This window comes from Giraffa tippelskirchi, chromosome 2, assembly GCF_054371585.1.
Source record: "Giraffa tippelskirchi isolate mGirTip1 chromosome 2, T2T-mGirTip1v1.2.pri, whole genome shotgun sequence".
Lineage (NCBI taxonomy): Eukaryota > Metazoa > Chordata > Mammalia > Artiodactyla > Giraffidae > Giraffa > Giraffa tippelskirchi.
The window spans coordinates 63,707,595-63,734,076 of NC_137276.1; the positions used below are offsets into that span (position 1 = coordinate 63,707,595).

At 39.0% G+C, this 26,482-nt stretch overlaps 1 protein-coding gene across 2 annotated transcripts; it reads left to right on the plus strand.

Annotated features, from left to right (window-relative positions):
- Nucleotides 1-268: 268 nt before the first annotated feature.
- On the plus strand, nucleotides 269-25,957 carry PLA2G12B (phospholipase A2 group XIIB). 2 transcript variants are annotated; one of them, XM_081566552.1, is made up of 4 exons: nucleotides 269-682; nucleotides 10,507-10,595; nucleotides 20,538-20,703; nucleotides 25,554-25,957. In XM_081566552.1, the coding sequence occupies exons 1-4, from the start codon at nucleotides 472-474 to the stop codon at nucleotides 25,673-25,675; spliced, it is 588 nt and encodes a 195-aa protein (XP_081422678.1). In that variant the 5' UTR covers nucleotides 269-471; the 3' UTR covers nucleotides 25,676-25,957. The 2 variants fall into 2 exon arrangements, with proteins under 2 accessions (XP_081422678.1, XP_081422686.1); XM_081566560.1 differs by having other exon boundaries at nucleotides 472-682; nucleotides 25,557-25,675.
- Nucleotides 25,958-26,482: the final 525 nt, after the last annotated feature.

Below are 26,482 nucleotides of genomic sequence, written 5' to 3' on the forward strand. Positions count from 1 at the left end.
CTTGCTGTATCTCGCTAAACACCATTTGTAGGTGACTGGCTTAGGGGTGTGGCCAGGTCCTTTGTGTCAAGAGGCTGGTCCTGGGGGACCAAACTTGCAGCTGATCTGTAGGTTAACAAGCTTGTTTAGGGTAGAATTCCAATTGCTCCACAACTTATATCTCCAGAAGCTGGCTAACTTCCCTGCTCCAGGGCTGGGGAATCCACTGTGAAGTGTTCGCTCTCTCACTAGCCGTCCCCCAGATAGGCCCTCCTACTGTCTAACCTTTGCCCTTTCTAATTGCCCTGATCTCATCCTAACCTCCATAGCTGTGTTTAAAGTCCACCTCTGGGGAACACACAGATTGAGTGTTCCAGGTAATCCCTTTTCCAGTCCTGCCTGGCATCTGGCCGGTGGGCTGAGTACCTGGACTTCCTGGGACACTGGCTGGGGGAGTTTGAGGAGGAACCTCGGCACCCACCTGGCTACAGGATGAGGCGGGCCATCAGCTTCTTGATTTTGTGGCTCAGCCTGGCTGGTGGCCTGGCTCAGAGTGACACCAGCCCTGACGCAGAGGAGTCCTATTCAGACTGGGGCCTTCGGCACATCCGGGGGAGCTTTGAATCTGTCAACAGCTACTTCGATTCCTTTCTGGAACTGCTGGGAGGGAAAAATGGAGTCTGTCAGTACAGGTGCCGATACGGTGAGTGCACGGTTTCTCTTCCTGTGAAACTATCACTGGTGGACCTGTGAACAGCCTGCGCAGGCCGCAATCTGTCACTTTTTCCCTGTTATCCACTTCTTAGAGGGTAGTTGCCAGATTCAGAAAATTAAAATGTAGAATGCCCAGTGAACTCTGAATTTCAAATAACCAATATTTGTTAAAATATTTGAGATATTTGGAATATGCTTATAATGACAAATTACTGATTGTTTCTTTGAAATATATATTTCACCGCACTTCCTGTGTTTTATTTGGCAAACTTACTCCAAGAAGTTTTGCAATACTTGTTCCCTGGAGCCATTTTAATGGGTTTGTTTTGAGGCAGATAGATACTTAGGAAAAGGTGGCAAGGGCAAGGAGGGAAACAAATCGGGTATGTCTTTGTGACGTGTTCCTAGGGCTGGAAACTGAAGCTGATCATTCAGGGAAAGTTCTGCCAGAAAATTCTGAGCTTCCTCAGTCACTCTGTGCCTAGCTTGGAAATGGGTTCTCCTCTCCCCCTAACACAGTTCACACCTTCCTCCCAACTGTGTCAGTCTCTGATCACTTTGCCTAACCCATCCCGCCTCCCCGCCCCCCTCCCCCCCATCCCGGCACCGAGAGAGTGTCCCTGCCTCAGTCAGCAATGGCAGGCCTCCCGTGAGTAGGATGGGCATTTGCCAGCCGCTCTGCCCACCAGGATCAGGCCCTGAGTGACCACACTGTCCCTCAGGCCTGGTCTTGGATGTGGAACTGAATGTAGGAGCACTACCTTACCTGAGTTGTAAAGAGGGTACATGGGAAGCTGGGTGCAGGCCTAGCTGCAAAACAGCAGACCCTGAGGCCCGTTCTTGCTTTCCCCTACACTGGAATTCAGTGTAATGGGAGCAGAAAGCGTGGCCCTGGACCTTACAGCTGGGAGGCAAGGGGTAACTTCCAAAGAAAATGTTTTTGAAAGCATACACAGTCTCCTAACAGCATCTGTTTCATTGTTTAGTTTATCAAATGTTTCATCATGGGATTAAGAGATGAAAATGGTGATTGAGCCTAGCAGGAAAACACTTGAGAAATATTCTCTCCAGACACAACAGATAAAACTCAGCTTGGAGAGAGACTAAAAAAAGCCACACACTTGCTGGGCTCAGCCAATGTCTTGCACTCCTTTCTTACCCCTGAGCGGGGGAATCTCTTCTTACAAACTGAAAGTGACTAAGAGACTGTGGTTAACACTCCAGAACCAAAATTTTTACAGAATAGAAGCTTTAACCTCAGAGGGAGATAGTGAAAAAAGGAAGCTGCTGCATCTCTGTGAAGATTCCATAGAGCAAACCTATGCTAGGGCCCACCTGGACTGCTAGCCATGTCTTTATCCAAGGTGTGTTGGGCAAATGCAGAGATGCCTTGTCACAGGGACCATGCTCACTGAGTTTGCATGGATGGAGCAGGAAAGGGTTAACTCCAGGTATTTGATAAACACAGGTGCTCCTTTCCTTCCTAGAGGGAACACAAGACTTATTAGGTCTGTGGTTTAGCAAATAGATAACAGCAGGATTTTTTTTTTCTTCTTTTCTCTTTCTTTAGGGAAACAAGACCCAAACCCTCTTCTCTAGTAAAACGGCATTAAAAGATTTCAGCAAAGTTTGGTTGCAAGTCTCCACCTGGGTCAGTCGATGCAGCAATCACTGGTAGGGGAAGGGAATAGTCAACAGAGAGATTACAGGGTCGCAAGTAACTCCAGTCACTCTGCAAAATGGAACCTGTCCAAAGAGGGACCTGAAAACCATATAGGAAAGAGGGGGTTAAGCTTTGTTACCTTGGAATGCAGAGAGCCAAGAACCTGAAGGCTGCACCCAAACAGTACAGACTATCTTCTCAAGTTGATTGAGAATCAAGCAGGCTTTTGAGCAGATAACACCTAGTAACTAACTGTTCTTTTATAGTTTTCTTTGTGACACATTTCTTGTGCAAAACACTTTCTTCAAAGCACTGGCTCCCTAACTTGTCTGTGCTGCAAATCCCTTTTAGGGCTTGTTTAAAAAGACTGCTTCACCCCCACCCCTCGTATACTGATTGGGTAGGTCTGGGGCGGGGCCAGAAAATCTGCATTTCTAAGAATTCCCAGGTGATCCTGCTGCTGCTAGGGTCCTGGGATCACACTTCGAGGGGGAAAAAAAACTGCTTTAAAAACTGCATTTTTTTCTTTTTTTCTAGAAGGAGAATTTAGCAACAGTTAGTCTACAGGAAAAATTGCTGTTTGGTAGGTGCTTATCACTACTTAAAACAGTGGTTCCTACCTCACTCAGCACTTAGAATCACCTGGGCAGCTTTAAAAAACACTTGCTGCCCAAATCAATTAAAAGGGAATCTCCTTAGGTTGGACCCAGACATCATTATTTTTAATGTTTCCCAGGTGATTGCAAAGTGCAGCTAAAGTAAACAACACTATTTAAGGGATCATTCTGGAAGAACTTCAGCCTATAGTTGTTCAGACAGGCAAATTTGTGCTTGTATCCTGCTAGCCTGTCAACACTATTTGCCACACTTCTTCTACCTACAGTTTGTTTTCATGTTAACACACAAACTCTGAATTTACCAAAGAATTGGGTTATAAATTTCGAGATTCAACACGAATCAAGAGTACACACGGTACATACACTTGGTTTAAGGAGTCTGCACTAATGTGAACATGATTCCCTCTCCCACCTCAGGGATTCTGATTCAACAGGGCTGTGCTAGGGACAGCACAAATGGTCCTTGAACCAGACTTTGATGGAAAAATCAAGGGTTTGATCTGGGGGTGGGGGGTGCAGGACATCTCATTGCTAGTGACCTTGGACAAGTTACCTAACTTTCTCAACCTTTGTTTCTTCGTGTTTGTATCTAACGTTAATAATATCTATCTTGCAAGGTTGTTATAAGAATTAAAAACACTATATATAAAGAATTAGTGCTGTTAGAAAGTGAAAGTCACTCAATCGCGTTGAACTCTTTGTGACCCCATGGACTGTAACAGCCCACCAGGCTCCTCTGTCCATGGGATTCTCCAGGCCAGAATACTGGAGTGGGTAGCCATTCCTTTCACCAGGGGATCTTCCCGACTCAGGGACTGTACCCCTTTCTCCTGCATTGCAGGCAGATTCTTTACATCTGAACCAAGCTACCAAATGCAGCATGGCAGGCACCAAACAAATTTTATATACGTTTGAGAAAGATAGTCCGGAGAACAAGTTAACTATGCAATCAGATTCTTTGGATTCTTTTTCAATTAAATTAATTAATTAATTATTAATAATTTTAATTAATTATTAATTAAAAATTAATAAATAAAATTAAAAAGCACAGAAATCCCAGTGGCTGGAAAACACCCTCTCAGCTTCTGGAAGAAATCATCAAATGATGGTTTAGATGTTCTGTGCCTTTATGAAGGTCTCTGGGGCAGAGTTTCTGTGTCTTGTATATCATGATTTAAGATATCATGCACACTGTCACACTTTGATAAAAGGATAATTTTCTTCTTGCGTTAAGTTCTAGGAAAGCAAGGTCCTTAAACATCAGTGTTCTTATTTTCTAGAGAACTTTTTACCTGTTTGAAATTTTAGAGCAGAATTTTATGAACCTGTGAGTTTGTATATTTTTCCAGGCAAAGAATTCACAGCCTTCATCAGATTCTTAGAGGATATATAGACCGAAAAAAAGGAAAGAGCTACTGACTTAGAGGGCACAGGTTGTTCTCAGGAAAGGTGATGAACTGTCGAGGTTTGCCAGGATGGGGGGCGGTGGTTCCTGGGCTGAAGGACTTTAAATAGTGAAACAGGGATTGTCCCAGACAAATCTCTGGGACAAGTCGCTCACTTGACCTCATACAGTAACTGAATCTGTTTTAGTGACAGGAATAGAGTTTACTGCTTCAGTTAAATTGTCACAGTTCTGTTTTGCCCGTTTGGTGTGTTCCTCATGCTGTGTTTGAGGGTTTCTGGCAGGAAGCAAAATGTGCACTTCAAATTCGGCATTCTGACCACTAGGTTGACCCCTAGTGGAGCACAGAGCTGCCTCTGCCTGAACCAGCTGGTTGGGGAGAAAGTACACACCCTCCCAGGTGGCTTAACCCTTGACCTGGGTGATAAACTCCAGACATTTTTACTGTGACAGAGAGAAAAACCAGTTGGGCCCAGAAGGTAGTGGACCTGTCTGCTGGTAGAACTCTCATTTCATGCCTAACTCCCTTATTTGTCTTTTAAGTGTTTTGTGGTGTTTCACTTTAGTCAGATGTTTTAAATTTCCACAAGAGCAAGTCTATCAGTACTTCCTTTATATCTTTTGCATTTTTTGTCTTGCTTAAAAGACCATCCTCACATCAAGATCAAAACAGTTTTTGGCTCGTTTTTCTGGGAAAGTATCTGTGGCTAATATACATAATGAATGAGTGATGCTGTGTTCCGAAAAGGATTTTTATGAGCATTAAAATTTTAATTTCAAGTTTCATATGGCACAAAATATTATCCTTGTTTTGACTTTTCCCCCAACCATTTAAAAATATAAAAATTATTTTTATCTGGCAGGTTATACAAGAACAGGCAATGGGCTGGACTTGGACCAGTGTTTGCCAAGCTGATCCAGAAGATCAGGTGGTCAGCCTCCCACTCCTATAGGTAGCCAAAACCCCAAAATAAAACTAGTTTGGGACATTGTGCATAACTGATGTCTAGACTCAAAACATCAAACTGAAAAGACTCAACACAACTCAAATCTGCTCCAACTGTAACGTGAGGATCTGGTACATAATTTCTGTCTGGACTCAAACCATCACCTTTTTTCTTAGAATTTTTATTTCAAGCTTCATTCCTCAACAGACTTTCTGCAACTATCGTGAAACATTAAATACAATAAAAGTAACTGTCATCAATAGCAGGCCAGGTAGGACATGTCTATAATTGGTGACCCATTATCTTTCAAACTGAGAGTTTTATCTTCTGTGAGTTATTAAGTCCAAAAAAGGCAGAGGGTAACTCAGGAAACTGGACTGAGTCTGCTGCAAAAACCCTTGATCAGAAAAAGAGAGTTAAATTTCACCATCAAATTTAGACATTTGTTTGTTTACTGAAATTTCCCCCCTGATTTCTATAAACCTAGTATAAGTAGAACATTCGTAAAATAACAACCCAAAGAAGAAATAAAATCACCATAGTCTCACTTCCAAGAGACAATACACATTTAATTGTGTGATTATTTCCATATGGATAATTTGATCATTAGTATTATTTAATACATTTTACCCATTCTCCTACTCCAAGTGCAACACACACACATAACAAGTTAGTAGAGTATCAATACTAACTTATATTTCTCAAGGTCTTTGAAAAGTAATGGAGGAATCACTTGTGGGCTGGCAGACTCCGTCAACGAGTACAGGAAACTTCCATTACAAATAATAAGAAAGGCTGAGTGGAAATTAAATATTAAAACAAATACATATACACTCAAGCTAGAATGAAATAAAGGGAGACCTTCAAGTTCACGAAATGAAGAGGAAACACAAAACCAAAGTGGTAGCAGGAGCTTATGCTGCTGTGGTCCTTGGAGGTGTCAGTCTGGAACATAATATATAGACTCCATGGGCTGAGGAATGTGCTTTAATGCTCATAGAGAGAGAGAAGAAGAATTCTAAGATTTGGGAAGTTGGAATTGAACAGTCTGCAGAAAGTTTAGAGCCTGGGAAACTGTCTAGTCTGTTTAAAAGGGATTAGAAGTAGCAAGGATGCTTTCTATCCACCTGGGGGTGGGGCTTGGAGGAGGAATAAATACCCACTAAAAAATCACTACCTGAAGCATATTCTATGTACAGATGAGGAATCTGAATCTCTTCAGTTGGCCTGGTGTGAGTATCCCAAGCTGAGAAATTAACAAATACCTGTGTGTCTCAATTATCCTCAATCTCCTAGAGCCACAGCAAAAGCAACTAGGGACTACTCTGCAGTATGTGACTCAGGGCACAGGAATTCTTTTAGAAAAACAAGCCCTTCTGAAAACAACTACATACCATTTGAAAAGATAATCCACCATGAGGGAGAGTCAGTGGACATTAAAAAATGAAAGGGCATCCCAAGGATTGGAGATAAAAAATCGTAACATTTGAAATTACTAAAGACATAAAAGAAAGGATAGAAGACGTAATTAAAAAATTAGACAATGAAAATGAATACATAGATTTGAAAGATTTAAATAGAACTCACAGAAATAAAAATTATAGTCATCAGAAGAAAACAATTCAGTGGATGGGTTACATATCGGATAATCTAGCAACTAGTCAACCTAGAGATAATTAATAAAGTAGAAAATAAATTTGATGAAGCTAATAAAAATTCAGTACAGAGAGAAAAATAGGGAAAATATAAAAGAGAGCTTCAGACACCAGAAGGACAGGATCAAAAAGATTCACCATTCAGTAGAAAGAGGCCCAGAAGGAGAAATTATAGAGAATGAAGAAACTTAAAAAATTCAGACAAGGGCTGTGAATTCTCCAGAGGTGAAAGACCCCAAGCCTTCAGACTGTTCCAGATTTATAGACCACTTACAGATACACTGTAGTGAAATTGTGAGGATTGAAGAAATTGGAACTTTTGTATATTTCTGATGGAAATTCAAAATAGTACAGCTGCTGAAAAAAGCAGGCTGATAGTTCCTCAAAAAGTTAAACAAATTACTATATGACCCAGAAATTTCACTCCTTTGGTATGTATACGCGAAAGAACTGAAAACAGATATTCAAACCAACACTTGTAGACAGCTGATCATAGCAGCACTACTCACAAACAGCCGAAAATCAGAAACAAATACCATGTCTATTGATGGTGGATGAATAAACAAACTGTAGTAGATCCTGAGAATGGAATATTATTCATACATAAAAAGGAATAAGTACTGGTACATGCTACAATGTGGATGAACATGAAAGATGGAGATTTTTCTAAAAATAGGTGTTGGGTTTCTTTCCGGGATAATAAAAATGTTCTAAAATTAGATTATGGTGATGGTCTCACAGCTAAAACCCACTGAATTACATTAAATGAGTGAATGTATAATATGTGAATTTTATCTCAATAAAGCTGTTGTAGAAAAAGATGTAATGAAAAAAGATTCAAATCATAATGGCAACTGCAATAGTTAAGTATTGCTGAGAAACAAGTGACCCCCAGACTTAGCAGCTAAAAATAACAAACATTTATTGTATCCCACAGGGTGAGGGATCTAGACGCCCTTCTGGGCGGTTCTGGCTCTGAGTTTCTAACAAGGGTTCTAGTCACACTGCCTGTTGATACTACAGTCTCTGAAGATATGACTGAAGCTGGAGATCTCCTTCCAAACTCATGTGGCTGTTAGCAGTAGGCTTTAGTTCTTTGCCACACAGACCTTTCCATGACAGAAGTTGTAGTCTTTTATAATGTAATTTTGGAAGCAACATACCTCCACTTCTGCCATATTCTGTTGGTCACACAGACCAACCATAGGGCAGTACACACGGGTATAAATACACCAGGACAGGGATCACTGAGGGCTATCTTGAACCACTGTCTTATAAACATGTTGTACCACAGCAACAAATACCCAAACAGACTATGGCAGAGACTGCTTATTGTCCCCGTTTTTTCTACATTCATAAGCCCGCCTTCCAACTTCAAGCTGGGCTCATGGCTGCCTACACTGGAAAAAAACATCATTTCCTAGCCCACTTTTGCAAGTAGGTGTTGCCATATGATTAAAGTCTGGCCAAAGGGAAGTAAGAGGAAGTGATGTGTGTAACATTCTGGAATGGGTTTGTTAAAGAGAGGGGCTCTGACCTTTTTACCTCCTTCTTCCATTCTGCTATTTGTAATATGGATGTGTTGGCTGAAGCACCATCTTGGATCATGAGACCCAGGGCTACATTCCAGGGCTGGTAGAGCAGAAGATTAGAAGTAGCCTCGGTTCCAGAAAAGGGCAGACATCATTCCAGCCCTCTGAGCCTTAATTTTAGATCCTGATATTCTTAAGATATTCTATCTTGTTTAAGCATCTGAATAATATAGTTTGTAGGAGATATAATAAACATATGGAGTAAATTATAACACTCTTGAAAGACATAAAGAAAGATCTAAGTAAATGGAAAGCTCTATTAGGCTTATGTCTGGAAATTTAGAATTATTCTAAGAATTCAGTTGTCTCCAAATTAATCTGTAAATTCAATGTGTTTTCAATAAAAATCCTGATGATGTTTCTTATAGAATGTAATTAAGTGGACTCTCAAATTCATATGCAAGAGTAAAAGTCCAAGAGTAATCAAGACAATTTTTAAGAATAAAAGGAAGGAGAACTTTAAAGCATAGATTTAGCATCTAAAACTTAAAACAGAAAGATGGAGTGTAAAGAGACTTCAACTATACTTATAACATTAAGCATAAAAAGTATTTATAGCAAGTTTGGCAACAGTGACATTCATTGTCTCTGTGTAGTGGGTACATAGGTATTTGTTTCTCTGACTTTAGCTTTGAAATAGTTCATAATACAAAATAATCAAGAATAAAATACCTGATAGGAGAAAATTACAGAAGAGAAAGAAGAAATGCCATGTGTCTCACTTGGAGGATTAATTCTTGGCTTATTTACTCAGTCTTTTGCTATGTCTTGCATCTCCTATACGGAGAAGGCAATAGCACCCCACCCCAGTACTCTTGCCTGGGAAACCCCATGGACGGAGGAGCCTGGTAAGCTGCAGCCCATGGGGTCGCGAAGAGTCGGACACGACTGAGCGACTTCACTTTCACTTTTTACTTTCATGCACTGGAGGAGGAAATGGCAACCCACTCCAGTATTCTTGCCTGGAGAATCCCAGGGACGGAGGAGCCTGGTGGGCTGCCGTCTATGGGGTCGCACAGAGTCGGACACAACTGACGCGACTTAGCAGCAGCAGTAGCAGCATCTCCTGTAAGAGGCAGAGGAATGAGGGGAAAGAGCATGGGTTTTGGAGACAAACAGGAAAGCTGGATTTATATCCCAATTTCTCTCACTTTCTATATGATTCAGGCAAGTCACTAAAGCTCTTAGTTCCATATTTCTTATCTGCATAATGGCATAAAAATACTCACTGCAGATGATGGTTCTGAGGTCATCTAAGGTCAAGGTTATCTTTAGCCATATTGACTACCCTTGATACACTGACAAGGCTTCTCTGTATGTATTTGCAAGACTATAAAATAACCCAAAAGCCATGGAGGAGAAACCAAGAAATCCAAAGCTTTTCAGATAGTTTCGCCTTAGTTCTATGACACAAACAACTACAATATTGTATGGGCATGTCTTCTTTGTATTTTGGTAAATAATGCTTTGCCTACATTTATGGAATCTTGCAAAATTTCCTTCAAGTTATTTTAAAAATGTTTGTGGTACTATTTTAATTCTGATCCCTTAAGTGTATGATTGGGTGGTGGTCTTTGTGTATAGTATGTGGTCTTACAGTGGACAGAGGAATGAAAGACCTTAAGTTTTAGTTTGGTATTGCCATGGACCTTATCTTCAAGGTCATCCATGTAAGAAACGTTAGAATTGTTAGTAAATAAATGCTCATAAAACTCTTCAAGATAGGGGAAAAAATGCCAGTCTGGTCTGGAGATTATTACTTTTTTATGATATCATCACTGTCATCATCACTACCTAATTTAAGTCGGTGATGAGCAGTGACTTTTAAAGGAAAAGTTGAATATACTTTTAGACAATTTTTATTTGATGAATGTTTCCAAATGCTTTATTTCTAAACACTTCTTCCTGCTTCTTTCCTCTCTTTCCCCTGCTAGGAAAGGCACCAATGCCCAGACCTGGCTACAAGCCTCAGGAGCCCAATGGCTGCAGCTCCTATTTCCTGGGTCTCAAGGTACCAGAAAGAGTATGTACACCACCATTGTTTTCTTAGTTGACTGGTTTTAACTAAGACTAATCCTAGAGGTCCCTCTGATGTAACTCATCACTTATGGAATATGGTTGAGCAATATAATTAGTATTTTAAGATGGATACAGAGAAAAGGAGATAATTTTCAAAGAAAGCATATGATTTCCTTTTCTCAGATGCAGCTGTCCCTCAGATTAGCCATTGGGTAATGAACTTTGAAGTCACCAGTGCAAACATCAGCTGAGCCTTAGCAAACCAAGCATAACTTAATTTGAAATAGATCGGGCAAGTGTGACTGCTTCAAATTGGTGAGACTTTCTAGAGATATGCTGGAGCAAGCTGGTACTGACAAGTGAGGGATGATTTCTGTATCCTCAGTACTTTTGCAAGTGGCCGACTTCATGTCTGAACTGTTAAATCAATTATGTTTGGAGTATTAGCATCATAGAAATCTGCAAACACACACCACACACACACACACACACACACACATACATATCGTCCCCTGCCAACCAGCTGCCGGCTAAAACATTTTTCATTTTGCCATTGACTATTTCTCAAACTATCAGTTTCCTCTAAAAACAAGTAATAATTAATTTTTTAAAGACCTCTCAGAAACCCTTTTACCTTTTTCACTTTAGAAAAGAAGCTTCATGTAAAAATTGGTAGAAGGATTTCATATCCTGTTTTGTTTAGCTATGTCTTTAGTTTGAATCCTAATTGGGTAAACTTCACTTCTCTGATGGTTCAAAAGATTTTTGTGATAATCTTCTAGGCAGCATAATGTTTACCCTCCTAACTAAATGCTGCTCATCCATGTGGTATTTTTGTGCAAATTACTAAAAAAATCCCCTTTCTTCAAGACAGTTTCCTTCCATCTGTCAGAACTAAGCTTAATACACTGATTTTGTGAGAAAAGGAAACTTGACTGCTTCTGGCTAGATGTTTCTCTTACTAAATATATAAATCTATGATGTCTTATGAGAGGGTCCCCCCCTTAGATATGATACTTTTGTTCACCGCACAATCTGCACTGCTGTATGCTTAGCCTGGTCCACAATCATCAACACAAGCATGGGCACAGAAGAATAATAATCCTTTTAAATATATATTATATAAATTATTATTACATTTGAAACTACATATTTTTGGCTAATATCTTTTACTTGATATCAATTTAAATAGTAGCTGTGGAAGTGGTAGGCACTGTATTTGAGGAGTAATGTCATTTTGCTTACTGGTACAAATATACTTTCGAACTAGTCCAAGAGTTTCCAACTGAGTTGAATTTAATGATAGCTGCTATACTCATTTAATTCTTTTATCTCTGTTGTGACATATTTTTAGGTTTAGGGATAACATACAAGCAAAGTAGTTTCCTTCAGGTATCAGATTATGGGGATTTACCCAGAATTGCTGAATTCAGGCTTTTGCCTAGTCTAATGGATGTGAGAGTTGGACGGTGAAGAAAGCTGAGCGCCGAAGAATTGATGCTTTTGAACTGTGGTGTTGGAGAAGACTCTTGAGAGTCCCTTGGACTGCAAGGAGATCCAATCAATCCATCCTAAAAGAGATCAATCCTGGGTGTTCATTGGAAGGTCTGATGTTGAAGCTGAAACTCCAAAACTTTGGCCACCTCATGCGAAGGGTTGACTCATTGGAAAAGACCCTAATGCTGGGTAGGATTGGAGGCGGGAGGAGAAGGGGCCGACGGAGGATGAGATGGTTGAATGGCATCACTGACTCGATGGACATGGGTTTGGGTAGACTCCGGGAGTTGGTGATGGACAGAGAGGCCTGGCATGCTGCAATTCATGGGGTCGCAAAGAGTCGGACACGACTGAGCGACTGAACTGAACTGAATGAGTTATAGTATCTCTTAATGTAAAATGCTTTGTTTGGGTTTTTGCTTGAAAGGGCATTTTTAAACTACTAACATCCATATTCTGCTTTAGGAGGCCTTGGAGTAAAAGTTCAAACAAGAGAACACTTAAGGAGACCCAAGAGGAAAGGATCTAGGATAGCTGGTTAATCAATGATCACTCGAACTCTGAAGCCAGATTTTCAGTTTCCATCCAACTCTATACTATGAGAACTACAGAAGATCCATGTCTAAACTCAGCCTATTCCCATTTTATAAACCATACAACAATGATTTCTTTTTTTAATTTTTTTTATTGAAGGATAATTGCTTTATGATATTTTGCTGTTTTCTGTCAAACCTCAACATGAATCAGCCATAGGTATACATATATCCCCTCCCTTTTGAACCTCCCACCTTTCTCCCTCCCCATCTAAACCCTTTAGGTTGACACAGAGCCCCTGTTTGAGTTTCCTGAGGCATACAGCAAATCCCCATTGGCTATCTATTTTACATATGGTAATGTAAGTTTCCATGTTACTCTTTCCATACAACTCACCCTCTCCTCCCCTCTCCCCATGTCCGTAAGTCTATTCTCTATGTCTGTTTCTCCATTGGTACCCTGTAAATAAGTTCTTCAGTACCATTCTTCTAGATTCCATATACGTGTGTTAGAATACAATATTTATCTTTCTCTTACTCACTCACTTCACTCTGTATAATAGGTTCTAGGTTCATCCACCTCATCAGAACTACTCAAATGCATTCCTTTTTATGGCCGAGTAATATTCCATTGTGTATATGTAGCACAACTTCTTTATCCATTCATCTGTCGATGGACATCTAGGTTGCTTCCCTGTTCTAGCTGTTGTAAATAGTGTTGCAATGAACGATGGGATACATGTGTCTTTTTCAATTTTGGTTTCCTCAGGGTAAAATTTGCTAAGACTTTGTTGAGGAATTTTGCATCTATGTTCATCAGTGATATTGGCCTGTAGTTTTCTTTTTTTGTGTTGTCTTTGCCCGGTTTTGGTACCATGGTGATGGTGGCCTCCTGGAATGAGTTTGGAAGTGTTCCTTCCTCTGCAATTTTTTGGAAGAGTTTTAGAAGGATAGGCATTAGCTCTTCTTTAAATGTTTGCTAGAATTCTCCTGTGAAGCCATCTGGTCCTGGGCTTTTGTTTTTTGGGAGAGTCTTGATCACAGCTTCAGTTTCAGTGCTTGTAATTGAGTTGTTCATAATTTCTATTTCTTCTTGGTTCAGTTTTGGAAGATTGAACTCTTCTAAGAATCCATCCATTTCTTCCAGGTTATCCATCTTATTGTCATGTAGTTGTTCATAATAGTCTCTTATAATCCTTTGTATTTCTGCATTGTCTGTTGTAACCTCTCCTTTTTCGTTTCTAATTTTGTTGATTTGATTCTTCTCTCTTTTTTTCTTGATGAGTCTGGCTAAAGTTTTGTCAATTTTGTTTATCTTCTCAAAGAACCAGCTTTTAGTTTTATTAATCTTTACTATTGTTTCTTTAATTTCTTTCTCATGTATTTCTGCTGAGATCTTTATGATTTCTTTCCTTCTACTAATTTTGGTGTGTTTTTTTTGTTGTTCTTTTTCCAGCTGTTTTAGGTGTAAAGTTAGGTTGTCTATTTGATGTTTTTCTTGTTTCTTGAGGTAGGATTGTATTGCTATAAACTTTCCTCTTAGAATGGCTTTTGCTGCATCCTATAGGTTTTGAGTTGTCAAGTTTTCATTGTCATTTGTTGCTAGAAATTTTTTTATTTCCCTCTAGATGTCTTCAGTAACCTATTGGTTATTTAGAAACGTGTTGTTTAATCTCCATGTGTTTGTGTTTGTGTTTCTTACAGGTTTTTTTCTTGAAACTGATACCTAGTCTCATTGTAGTTGTAGTCAGAGAAGATTCTTGATACGATTTCAATTTTCTTACATTTACTGAGGTTTGATTTTTGACTCAAGATGTGGTCTATCCTGGAGAATGTTCAATGGGTACTTGAGAAGAAGGTGTGTTCTTCTGCATTTGGATGGAATGTCCTGAAGATATCAATGAGATCCATTTCATCTAATGTATCATTTAAGACTTGTCTTTCCTTATTAATTTTCTGTTTAGATGATCTGTCCATTGGGTGAGTGGTGTGTTAAAGTCTCCTACTATTATTGTGTTACTGTCGATTTCTCCTTTTGTGTCTGTTAGTGTTTGTCTTATGTATTCCAGTCCTCCTATGTTGGGTGCAAAGATATTTACAATTGTTATGTTTTCCTTTTGGATTGATCCCTTGATCATTATGTAGTGTCCTTCCTTATCTCTTGTAATATTCTTTATTTTAAGGTCTATTTTGTCTGATATGAGGATTGCTACTCCAGCTTTCTTTTGCTTCCCTTTTGCATGGAATATATTTTTTTATCCTCTCACTTTCAGTCTATATGTGTCTTGAAGCTGAAGTGGGTTTCTTATAGACAGCATGTATATGGGTCTTGCTTTTGTATCCATTCAGCCAGTCTGTGTCTTTTGGTTGGAACATTTCATCCATTTATATTTAAAGTAATTATTGATATATATGTTCCTATTGCCATTTTGTTAATTGTTTGGGGTTGATTTTGTAGATCTTTTTTCTTCTCTTGTATTTCTTGACTGTATAAGTCCCTTTAACATTTGTCATAAAGCTGGTTTGGTGGTACTGAATTCTCTTAACTTGCTTTTCTGAAAAGCTTTTTATTTCTCCATCAATTTTGAGTGAGATCCTTGCCGGGTACAGTAATCTTGGCTGTAGATTTTTCCCTTTCAGTACTTAAAATATATCCTGCCATTCCCTTCTGGCCTGCAGAATTTCTGCTGAAAGATCAGTTGTTAAGCATATGGGGTTTCCCTTGTATGTTACTTGTTGCTTTTCCCTTGGTGCTTTTAATATTCTTTCTTTGTGTTTAGTCTTTGTTAGTTTGATTAGTATGTGTCTTGGCATGTTTCTCCTTGGATTTATCCTGTATGGGACTCTTTGTGCCTCCTGGACTTGACTGACTCTTTCCTTTTCCATGTTGGGGAAATTTTCCACTATAATCTCTTCAAAAATTTTCTCGTACCCTTTCTTTTTCTCTTCTTCTGGGACTCCTATAATTCGAATGTTAGTGCATTTGATATTGTCCCAGAGTCTCTGAGACTATCCTCAGTTCTTTTCATTCCTTTTACTTTATTCTGCTCTTCAGAAGTTATTTCCACCATTTTATCTTTCAGCTCACTGATTCGTTTTTCTGCTTCAGATATTCTGTTATTGATTCTTTCTAGAGTATTTATAATTTCAGTAATTGTGTTGTTTGTCTCTGTATGTTTACTCTTTAATTTTTCTAGGTCTTTGTTAATTGATTGCTGCATTTTCTCCATTTTGTTTGCAAGGTTTTTGATCATCTTTACTATCATTGTTCTGAATTCTTTTTCAGGTAGTTTGCCTATTTCCTCTTTGTTTATTTGGACTTCTGTGTTTCTAGTTTGTTCCTTCATTTGTGTAGTATTTCTTTGCCTTTTCATTATTTTTTTTTTAACTTACTGTGTTTGAGGTTTCCTTTTCCCTGGCTTCAAGGTTGAATTCTTTCTTCCTTTTGGTTTCTGCCCTCCTATGGTTGGTCCAGTGGTTTGTGTAAGCTTCGTATAGGGTGAGATTTGTGCTGAGTTTTTGTTTGTTTGTTTTTCCTGTGATGCACAAGGCTGAATGAGGTGGTAATCCTGTCTGCTGATGATTGGGTTTGTATTTTTGTTTTGTTTGTTGTTTAGATGAGGTGTCCTGCACAGGGTGCTACTGGTGGTTGGGTGATGCTGGGTCATGTATTCAAATGGTTTCCTTTGGTGAGTTCTCATTATTTGATATTCCCTACGGTTAGTTTTCTGGTAGTCTAGGATCTTGGAGTCAGTGCTCATACTCCAAAGGCTCAGGGCTTGATCTCTGGCCAGGAATGAATATTCCACAAGTGGTTTGTTATGGCATTAAGTGAGATTAAAACAAATATCCAAAAACGAGAAACCAAAGATGACCCCAGACAAATGGCAGTTACAAAATCAGGCAAATAATAATTAAAATAATGGAATATACACATATACTATGCATCCATGAGCAAAGTCAAAGCAGTACAACAAAAGTAAAGTACAGTAGATTGACCTGATGAACAAAGGAAGTCAAAAATTATATTTACCAGTTAAGAACAAAACTAACTAAAGCACAAACTGGAAAACAAAACTAAAGCAAGGTGCCAAGTGGGTATACAGCAATGAAAACAAAACTAACAAATGTGTTGAAAGGAAAGGAAAGAAAGAATAGATATGCAAAGTTAAAAAGAGGTAGATGAAGAAGATTTATATACATAAGAGATTAACTGAAAGGGGAAAAGAACAATAGAAAAGGCAAACAAAGGAATAAATGTAGAAAAAATGTAATAGGTTTAAAAAAATTAAATTTATTAAAAAGAGAAAAGAAGAAAAAAAAAGGAAAACTCTACTGAACTGCAAAAGCCCAACATAGAGGCAGAGGTTTATAACAACAATAAAAAGTGTGACTGAATATACACATATACATATATACCCATAAGCAAAATCAAAACAATGCAACAAAAATAAAATACAATAGATTGACCCAGGGAACAAAGGAAACCAAAAATTGTATCTACCAGAACAAAACTAACTAAAGCACAAACTGGAAAACAAAACTAAAGCAAGGTACCATGTGGGGAATAAAGCAATGAAAATAAAACTAACAAATACGTTAAGAGGAAAGGAAAGAGAGAAAAGAAAGAAAGAATAAATATGCAAAGTTAAATAGAGATAAAGACGATTTATATACATTAAAGATTAACTGCAAGGGTAAAAGAACAGTAGGAAAAGCAAACAAAGAAATAAATGTAAAAAATAATAATAGGTTTAAAAAAATTAAAAATTAAAATTAAAAAAAGAGAAAAGAAAAAAAAAAGAAAACTCCACTGAACTGCAAAAGCCCAATGTAGAGGCAGAGGTTTATAACAACTATAAAAAATGTGACTGAGAAAAAAAAATGCTCAAAAGCTTAATTAGATTTCATAGTGCCAATAAAATCGGCAACTACAACCGGGAGGGGGGGGTAGGAAAAAAAGAAAAAAAAATCAAAAAGAATCTACAGAACAAGTCAAAACATAAGAATAATAAATGTTTTTCTTGAGTCACTGCTGTCAGAGTCCTTTCCCTTGCTGGGAGTCACAGTTCACCTCACCTCCCTAGGATGCCTTCCAACACTGTGTTGATCTCTGCACCTGCTGTGGGGGCAGCTCAGATTCTAAGCTGGTCCTACTCTTGTGTGTTCTTGCCTCCAGTGTTCACAGTTATCAGAACTAGTGCGTTTTCTTTTGTGGAAGCTCTCAATGACTTCTTATATATTCCATAGACAGAGTCTGCCTGGTTGATCTTGTGGATTTAATCTGCAGCTTGTACAGCTGTTGGGAAGGTTTTGGGTCTTCTTCCTTAGACACACTGTCCCTGGATTTCATTTGTGGTTTTATTTCCACCTTGGGATATGGGTTATCCACTGGGGTTTGCTCCTGAGGCTGCCTTGGAGGACTTGGGTTTGCCCCAGTGAGGGCCAGGGGTGGAGGTGGTGCAGCTGCTTGGGTCGCAGGGGTTCTGGCAGCTCCAGGTACTCAGGGGAGTTGGTGGCTAAGGGCAGCAGGAAATACAGTGCTCTAGAAGGGTATGGCAACCAGTACTGGCGCATATGCACCAGTATTCTTGCCTGGAGAAGCCCCCTCCCTGACAGAGAAGCCTGGCAGGCCATAGTCTGCAGAGTTGCAAAGAGTCAGACACTATCAAAGTGACCCTGTGCGCATAGACGCAAGACTCTTTTTGCCTGTGGCAGTTCTGCCCCACTGAGAGTTGAGCGTGAAGGTGGCACAACTGCTTGGCTTGCGGGGACCCTGGCGGTGCCAAGTGTGTAGGGACACGGACTGCCTCCGCTGCAGGAGTTATGGCCCTATCAGAGTCTTTTTTCAAGCCTCTTGTTGCTGGCGATCAGAAGGCCTCTTTGGCCAATCTTTCTCCATAGCTCTGCCTGTTCAGGGAATTAGACGGCTCCCTTGCCTGGGGTCTTTCTCTGTTGTTTGGTGCATCAGGCACATAGAGGGGCCCCCCTGGCTGGGGTCCTACTCTGTAGTTCTGCTCATCAGTCACTTAAAGGAGCACCCTGGGTGGAGTGCTACTCTGTCATTCAGTGCATCAGGTGTTTGATGGGCAGGCCTCTTTATTGTTCAGCTACCAATGCTGGTGTGTGGGGAGAGAGAGGCTATGGTGATGGCTCCACCCCCTCCACGTGACTCAGCAGTATCGCCTTGCTTCCATGGCTGCCCAGCTTTCCTCCACAGGCATTTCCCACCACAGTCTCCTTCCTCACATCCGCCGCCCCACCCCGTTCCCATCTGTCTCTCCGCAGCCCACAGTAGCCTTCGCCCTGGGATTGCTCCACAATCCCTAAACTCCAGCTCCCAGCTGCAGCACCTTCCAGGGGACCAGCGTCCCTGTCCGTGCTATGTATGGCTGCAGCAAGGACTGTCTGATTCTCGTTCCCTTTAGGCTGCCACAGATCAGCTATTTCACTCTCAGCCTTAAATGTTTCTCCTATGACTCAGACAATTGCTCTGATGTGGGGATCGGATCCCTGCTTCAGTTCCCCCATTGGCCGAGGGCAGGTCCAGTCCTACTAACACTCCTGTTTCTTCTCCTATTTCCTTCCTCCTACGGAGTTTTGTGTGGCTCTATATATTCTTTTCCACTGGTCAGGTACTCCTGTCCGCTCTCAGCTGGTGTTCTGCATGCATCTCTGTGTCTGAAGGTGTATTTCTGATGTAATCATAGAGAGAGATGTACTCCACGTCCACCTTCTCCTTCGCCATCTTGTTCTCCTCTGATTACTTCTCTTTAATCACTTATTGTACCATGTCCCTTCCCTCTTCAAGTGTATGCAAGCTAAGTTGCTTCAGTCATGTCTGATTCTTTGTGACACTATGGACTATAGCCCACCAGTCTTCTCTGTTCATGGGATTCTCCAGGAAAGAATACACAAATGGGTTGCCATGACCTCTTCCAGGGGATCTTCCCAACCCAGGGATGGAACCTACATCTCTTATGTCTCTGGCATTGGCAGGCAGATTCTTTACTATTATGCCACCTGGGAAGCCCAATCAAACCTAACTTGTTACTTTGTAAGTCAAGGCCATCTATCAACTTGTCTTTCTCCCTAATTAAAAACTATATATAATAAAAAAATATATCGCACTGATAAGACCCTTGAATGACTAAACAAACTGGTTGACTTGCTTATATATGATTTGCTTAATACTTCCTTTCTTTACTTGTTATATCTTAAGTATACCATCATCTAATAATCCTCTACAAAAATTCCCATTTGATATCTCTGTGTGTGGAAGTCTATGAACTTAGTTTATGACAGATTTATGATTCTTTATAGGACACTTTATAAATGTGTATGTGTATATATATGTTAGATGTTTGATCGTAGTCCCCTTGTGGTCAGGAATTATGTGATATACCCTACTCTGTTCCTCAACACATTACAAACAGACACACACACTTAAAACAGTGATGCATGGAATGGGTCTCTGCAAAATCCTGGTGACCTCTTTGTGAACTAAGGCTTAATTTTTCATACTTCTGAGCCTTGGAATCTTTGGTTAAAAAAAAAATCTCACAAAGTAAAGGTTTTAGTTGAATTTGAAAGTATTGAAGCTCTGTCCTCTTGCCTAACTTTCTGATTTTCTATTTTTAGCTCCATAGTGGCCTGTGAATTTGAAAACTACTAAAATCTAAAAGAAAAAGTAGAAAAGGGGGCCATTCAAATTATTAAACTAATGGCTAGATCATGATCAAAACTTAGCATCCTGTGACTGTCAACTTGATGTATTCTTTCCAGCCATCTGGTGCTTCTGAACTGATCAGAATCTGCAACAGGAATTTGAGAACAAGGTAGACAAGGTTGCCTAAGGTCCTTGGTCTAAACGTGGCATTTTCTTCCTTCTCTTTTCTTCCTTCACTTTTCTCCAGATGGACTTGGGCATTCCAGCAATGACCAAGTGCTGCAACCAGCTGGACGTCTGTTACGACACTTGTGGTGCCAACAAGTATCGCTGTGATGCAAAATTCCGATGGTGTCTCCACTCTATCTGCTCTGACCTTAAACGGAGTTTGGGCTTTGTCTCCAATGTGGAAGGTGGGTATCTTAAGTGCATCGACCTGTGAGCAGAGAGTTTGGTACCTGTTTTCACACAGAAATGCAACCAGAGCCCCTTTACTCAAAGAGACCATCAGAGTTCACTGATCTTTCTGTATAGAACTCTGTGACCAGTGAAGCAAGGGGGAAGGGAGACTCTGGGCAATCCTTCACTAAAGTTCTTGCTGTCCTGCCCAGGAGCTGCTGGCACCACTCCTGATGGACAGGGCCACACCAAAGCCTTCCCAGAGGATAAAAATCTATCCTCTAAGACCAGAGCAAGAGTTGCCCAACTGGCTCTCATTATCCATTCCACTGTTAAATAATTTTCCACATCAGAAATTATTTTGTATAGGTCTATGGGATTGGGTTGAAGCTTTTTTTTTTTTTTCTTATTTTGTTCTCAGTGAGAGAAAGAATTTTTGAAAACCTATCTTCTTTTTGTGTAAAATTCCCTATATCCTTGAGGATAATTACTTTAAAATGACAGCTTAGCTGCCTAACTTCTAGCAGTGATTCTATCATTTCTTTTTCCTAATTTATCTTAGGAAAATTATAATTCTTTAGTTTTTGAAGCCCAAACAATATATCCAAGTATTAGTGTTACATACTTTTAGATGGTAAAGTTTGAAATTCAGGCTTATGAAGAGCTGGCTTTATGCTACTGGGAAAGTCAGCCACAGGCAGAATCTTGGATCCTGTTGTAGATCAATGTCTAGAGTGTTGTTCTAAAGTGAACTGGCATAGGTTTGAAAATATGAATAATTAATGAGGCTCTGTAAATGGGAGTATCATTCTATCTGTACCTATAAAAGGTGAAAAATGCCTGCTGCTAATCTAGGGTCAGGTCAAGTTATTCCCCACAATAAATTTTAGAACAATTTCATCACTCCACAAAGAAATCCCAGAGCCATTAGCAATCTCACCACTATGTTCTCCTGTCTAGTTCTAGGCAACCCTTAGTCTTCTGTCTCTATACATTTGCTATTCTGGACAATTCATATAAATGGAATTACAAATATGTGGTCTTCTGTGACTGGATTCTTTCATTTGGTAAAGTTTATCCATATTGTAGTGTGCATCAGTATTTAATTCCTTTTTAATTGCTGAATAATATTCCGTTATATGGATAAAACAAGTTTTCTTTCATCAATTGATGGACATTTGGGTTGTCTCCACTTTGGACTATTATAAATAATTCTGGTATGAACATTTATTTACAAGTATTTGTCGTGACATGTTTTCATTTGTCTGGGATATATATCCAGGAGGGGAATTTCTAGGTTATTTGGTAAGTTTGTGACAAATTGATTTCCAATATAGCTACCCCATTTCACATTCCCACCAGCAATGTATTAAGGCTCCAATTTCTCCACATCCTTGCCAACACTTGTTATTATCTATCTATTTTATTATAGACCCTATTGGGTGTGAAGTTATATCTCATTGTGGTTTTGATTTACATTTCCCTGTGGGCTAATGATGTTGAGCATCTTTTCATGTGCTTATTAGCCATTAAATAATTGCTTTGGAGAAATGTCTATTCATTTGCCCCCCTTAAAATTCTCTTTTTATTATTGAGTGATAAGACTTTTTTATATATTCTGGATGTAAATCCTTTAACAGATGTATGATTTGCAAATGCTTTCTCTCATTCTATGGGTTGATTTTTCACTTTCTTGATGATATAATTTGTAGTCCAGAAGTTTTACTTTTTGCTTAAGTCCATTTTTATCTTTTGGATTTCTTGTACTTTTGATGTCATATGTAAAAGGGCTTTGCCAAACTCAAAGTCACTATGTTTTCTTCTAAAAGTTTTGTTTTAGCTCATATATTTAGATCTGTGATCCATTTTAGTTAATTTTTCTGAATGGTGTAAGAAAGAGATTCAGCCTCATTCTTTTGTATATGGATATACACCATTTGTTAAATAAAAGACTATTCTTTCCCACCACTTGTTCCTGCACCATTTGTTGGAAGAGACTATTCTTTCCCACATTAAATTGTTTTTGCACCCTTGTAAAAAAAATCAATTTGTCATAATTGCAGTGTTTATTTCGAGACTTTCAGTTCCATTCTATTGTATTGATCTATGCCAGTACCACACTGTTTTTATTACTGTAATTTTGTAGTAAAATCTGAAATCAAGAAGTATCCTTCAACTTTGTTCTTTTTCAAGATTTTTTCAGATATTCTGTATCTCTTTCATTTCCACATGAATTTTAGGTTCAATTTGTCAATTTCTTCAAGAAACGGCAGGTGAAATTTTGATAAGATTTTGTTGACTCTGTAGATCTATTTGAGGAATATTACCATCTTAAAATTATGTTTTCTGACCACTGAACATGGATGTATTTCCATTTATTTGGGTCTATTTTAATTTTTTTAAAACTTTTTATTTTATATTGGAGTATTGTTGATTAACAATATTGTGCTAGTTTCAAGTGTACAACAAAGTGATCCAGTTATACATATACATTTATCTTTCTTTTCAAATTATTTTCCCCATCAGGTTGTTACAAAATATTGAGCAGAGTTCCCTGTTGGTACCTGAGTTACAGTAGGTCCTCGTTGGTTATCCATTTTAAATACGGCAGTGTGCACATGTCAATCCAAACTCCCTAACTATCCCTCCCAGCAGTTCTATTAATATGAGGAAAGTTCATAGCAATAAACATCAACATCAAGAAATAAGAAAGATCTCACATCAATAACCTAACTTTACACCCCAAAGAACTAGTGAAAGAAAAGCAAATGAAGTCCAAAGATTGTAGAAGGAAGGAAGGAAGATCAGAGTGGAAATAAATGAAATGAAGATTAAAAGGACAATAGAAAAGATCAATTAAATTAGGAGATTTTTTTTAAAAAGACAAACAAAATAGACAAAACTTTAGCTACATTTGCCAAGAAAAAAAAAAAAGAGGATGAAAGTAAAATCAGAAATAAAAGAGAAAACATTAAAACTAATATCACAGAAATATAAAGGACCATAAGAGTCTACTATGAAAAATTATACATCAACAAGTTAGACAACCTAGAAGAAACAGATGAATTCCTCAAAACAAATAACCTATCAAGAATGAATCATGAGGAAATAGAAAAATTTGAACAGAACCGTTACTAGTAAGGAGAATGAATCAGTAATCAAAAATCTTCCAACAAACAAAAAATTTAGGATCAGATGGTTTCACTTTTTTTTTAAAGGTGGAAAATTTCTATATATCTTAATTTAATTAGAGATAAATTTTACATGAAGTTAACAAAAAAATCAAATTTCAAAAAAAATTATTAATAAGCATTATTTCTTAAGAGAAGTCATTGAAATTTACAAAAAATATTAAAAGACGTGAAAAAACTTGCATCATTATTTTGAAATTGATGCTTCAAGTTTAGCCAAGAACATATTCTCTACCATTTCCTCTCTCATCTCTGATTTCTGTTGTTATATCTGTTCCATGTCATATAGAAAATGTCTAACCCAAAAGATCTGGGTTATTAAAACTCTGCACATTCCCAAAAATGGCTATTTTCTAGCCATTCTAGCTAATGACTAGCCCTTCATCAGCTCTGGGGAAGTGAACTCTTGGAAAACTCTGACTGATGAGGTGTTTTGGATGCCTAAGATCTTGAGCCACACTATACTAGTTGGTCTAGATGGCTTATACAATCAGTGTATTTTATGGTGAATACCTGCTTTCCTTTTGGGGGTCTGGGAGTACCAGTGACAAATCAGTCACATAAGCACCATATGCCTATGTAACTGACACCCAATAAAATCCCTGGACTCTAGATTCAGGTGAGGTTCCTGTTTGGTAACCAGATAGCTTCACTTTTAAAGTGGCTTCAACATTCAAAGAAAAATTAATCAGCTATTTAAGTGGCTTCAACATTTAAAGAAGAATTAATACCAATCCTTCTCTCCTTTGTTTATGGGATACTCCAGGCAAGAATACTAGAGTGGGTAGCCATTCCCTTTTCCAGGGGATCTTTTCAACCTCAGGATTGAACCTGGGTCTCTCTCATTGCAGGCAGATTCTTTACCATCTGAGCCACCAGGGAAGCCCCTCTCAGTCTTCAACTTTTTGAAAGACTGAGAGGGGCTTCCCTGGTGGTTCAGTGGTTAAGACTCTGTGCTCCCAATGCAGGGAGCCCGGGTTTGATCCTTGGTCAGGGAACTAGATTCCACATGCTCCAACTAAGAGCCCATAATCTGCAACTAAAGATCCTGCATGTGGCAGTGAAGACTCTGCAAGCTACAACTAAGACTGGGCACAGTCAAACTGAAAAAAAAAAAAAAGATTGAAGAGGAGGGAAAACTTCCAAACAAGTCTCGTGAGGCCAGCCTTACCTATACCAAAACCAGGTAAGAACACCACACACACACACACACACAAAATACAGGCCAATAATCCTGATGAATACAGATGCACAAATCTTTCACAAAATATTAGTAACCTAGTTATTTATCCCACACTTGAATAGGGAAAGCTATAGGAAACATAGCAATGTTATTTGAGTCTTCTGGAAAAAAATGAAATTTTCCACGGAGTGAGCATAGTGATGTAGGAGATTCTGATTGCTAGTCATGGTTTTGACCTGGAGGCCCCATAAAAGGAGGGCATCTCAAAGTGTGTTCTGCTTTATTAGACTGGCTAGAAGCTTCTCTGAAAAGCTTCTCGTAAATCTTTTTTTTTTTTTTCCTTTTAATTCTGTATTTGGGTCACTGCTTCTAACTTTCCTCTGGGTATCATGTTATCCGTGGAAATACACTGCCTCTTCAAAATTACTCAAACTACTACTTGGGGTAGTCTTGTATATTAACCCTTATATTTCTCTTAATCTTTTTCAAGTAGCCTGTGATTCTCTGGCTGATACTGTGTTCAACACTGTATGGACTTTGGGGTGCCGGCCCTTTATGAACAGTCAGCGGGCAGCTTGCATCTGTGCAGAAGAGGAGAAAGAAGAGTTGTGAGGAAGAGGTGATTCCTTCACCATTTTGAGTGACACCACAGTTGTCAGTCTGGGAGATGGTAGTATGGCGGATGTATCTCATCCTTTTCCCCAAAAGTTTGGGTACCACAAAGCAGCAGAAAGGAACACTATTTTACAGCTGAAAGTGAGTCTTGACCTTTGAAAAGGAAGACTGGAAAAAAGACACAGAGTGATTTGAAAACTACTCTTCACTTTAACACCAATCTCCCCAACCAAGGCATATTTGCCTGGAAATTCAGTGCTTACTTTGAAGACTAAAATACTGGAATTCTTGGAATTGATAATTATGTTAATAAGTGAAATTTTGGAGAGTCCAACCATTCGAGAGGCAATGACTTTCCTCTGGTCCATGTTTCAGTTGCTAATAAGCATCTCACATATAGTTTTTAGAAAATTTGAAAAGAGATGAATGAATTCCACTATCACCAATGTGCTTCCATTTCACTTAGAAGAGAACAGAACCCAACCTGGTAAGTTCCTCCAACGACAACAGTTATAACCACTGGTGCTGAAGAGTTAAGTACAAGACAAGGTCAGAGACTTACTTGATTAAAGCCTGTGGAGGTGGAGGTGAGACAGTGTGAGGTCTCTGGGATTCCAGTTTTCCTTCATTGAACTAGTCCTGTTGAAACTCCCAATTACTAAGCAGTGTTAGTGTCATGTTAAGATCTGAGAAGCATTTGGTAAAAACTGCTATTGAAGAGAGCTAGGAAAAGTCAGTGGAAGCTGAAGGGAGTGAGAGGCTGAGTCCTGATTGCAGATAAGAATCACCTGATGAGTATTAAAA

What these genes read in the sequence shown, in the direction of transcription:
- PLA2G12B (XM_081566552.1), top strand. Translation starts at nt 472, where the DNA reads ATGAGGCGGGCCATCAGCTTCTTGATTTTGTGGCTCAGCCTGGCTGGT. An exon ending in TCAGTACAGGTGCCGATACG is followed by an intron (nt 683 to 10,506) that starts GTGAGTGCACGG and finishes TTCCCCTGCTAG; the next exon opens with GAAAGGCACCAATGCCCAGA. An exon ending in CTTTGTCTCCAATGTGGAAG is followed by an intron (nt 20,704 to 25,553) that starts GTGGGTATCTTA and finishes ATCTTTTTCAAG; the next exon opens with TAGCCTGTGATTCTCTGGCT.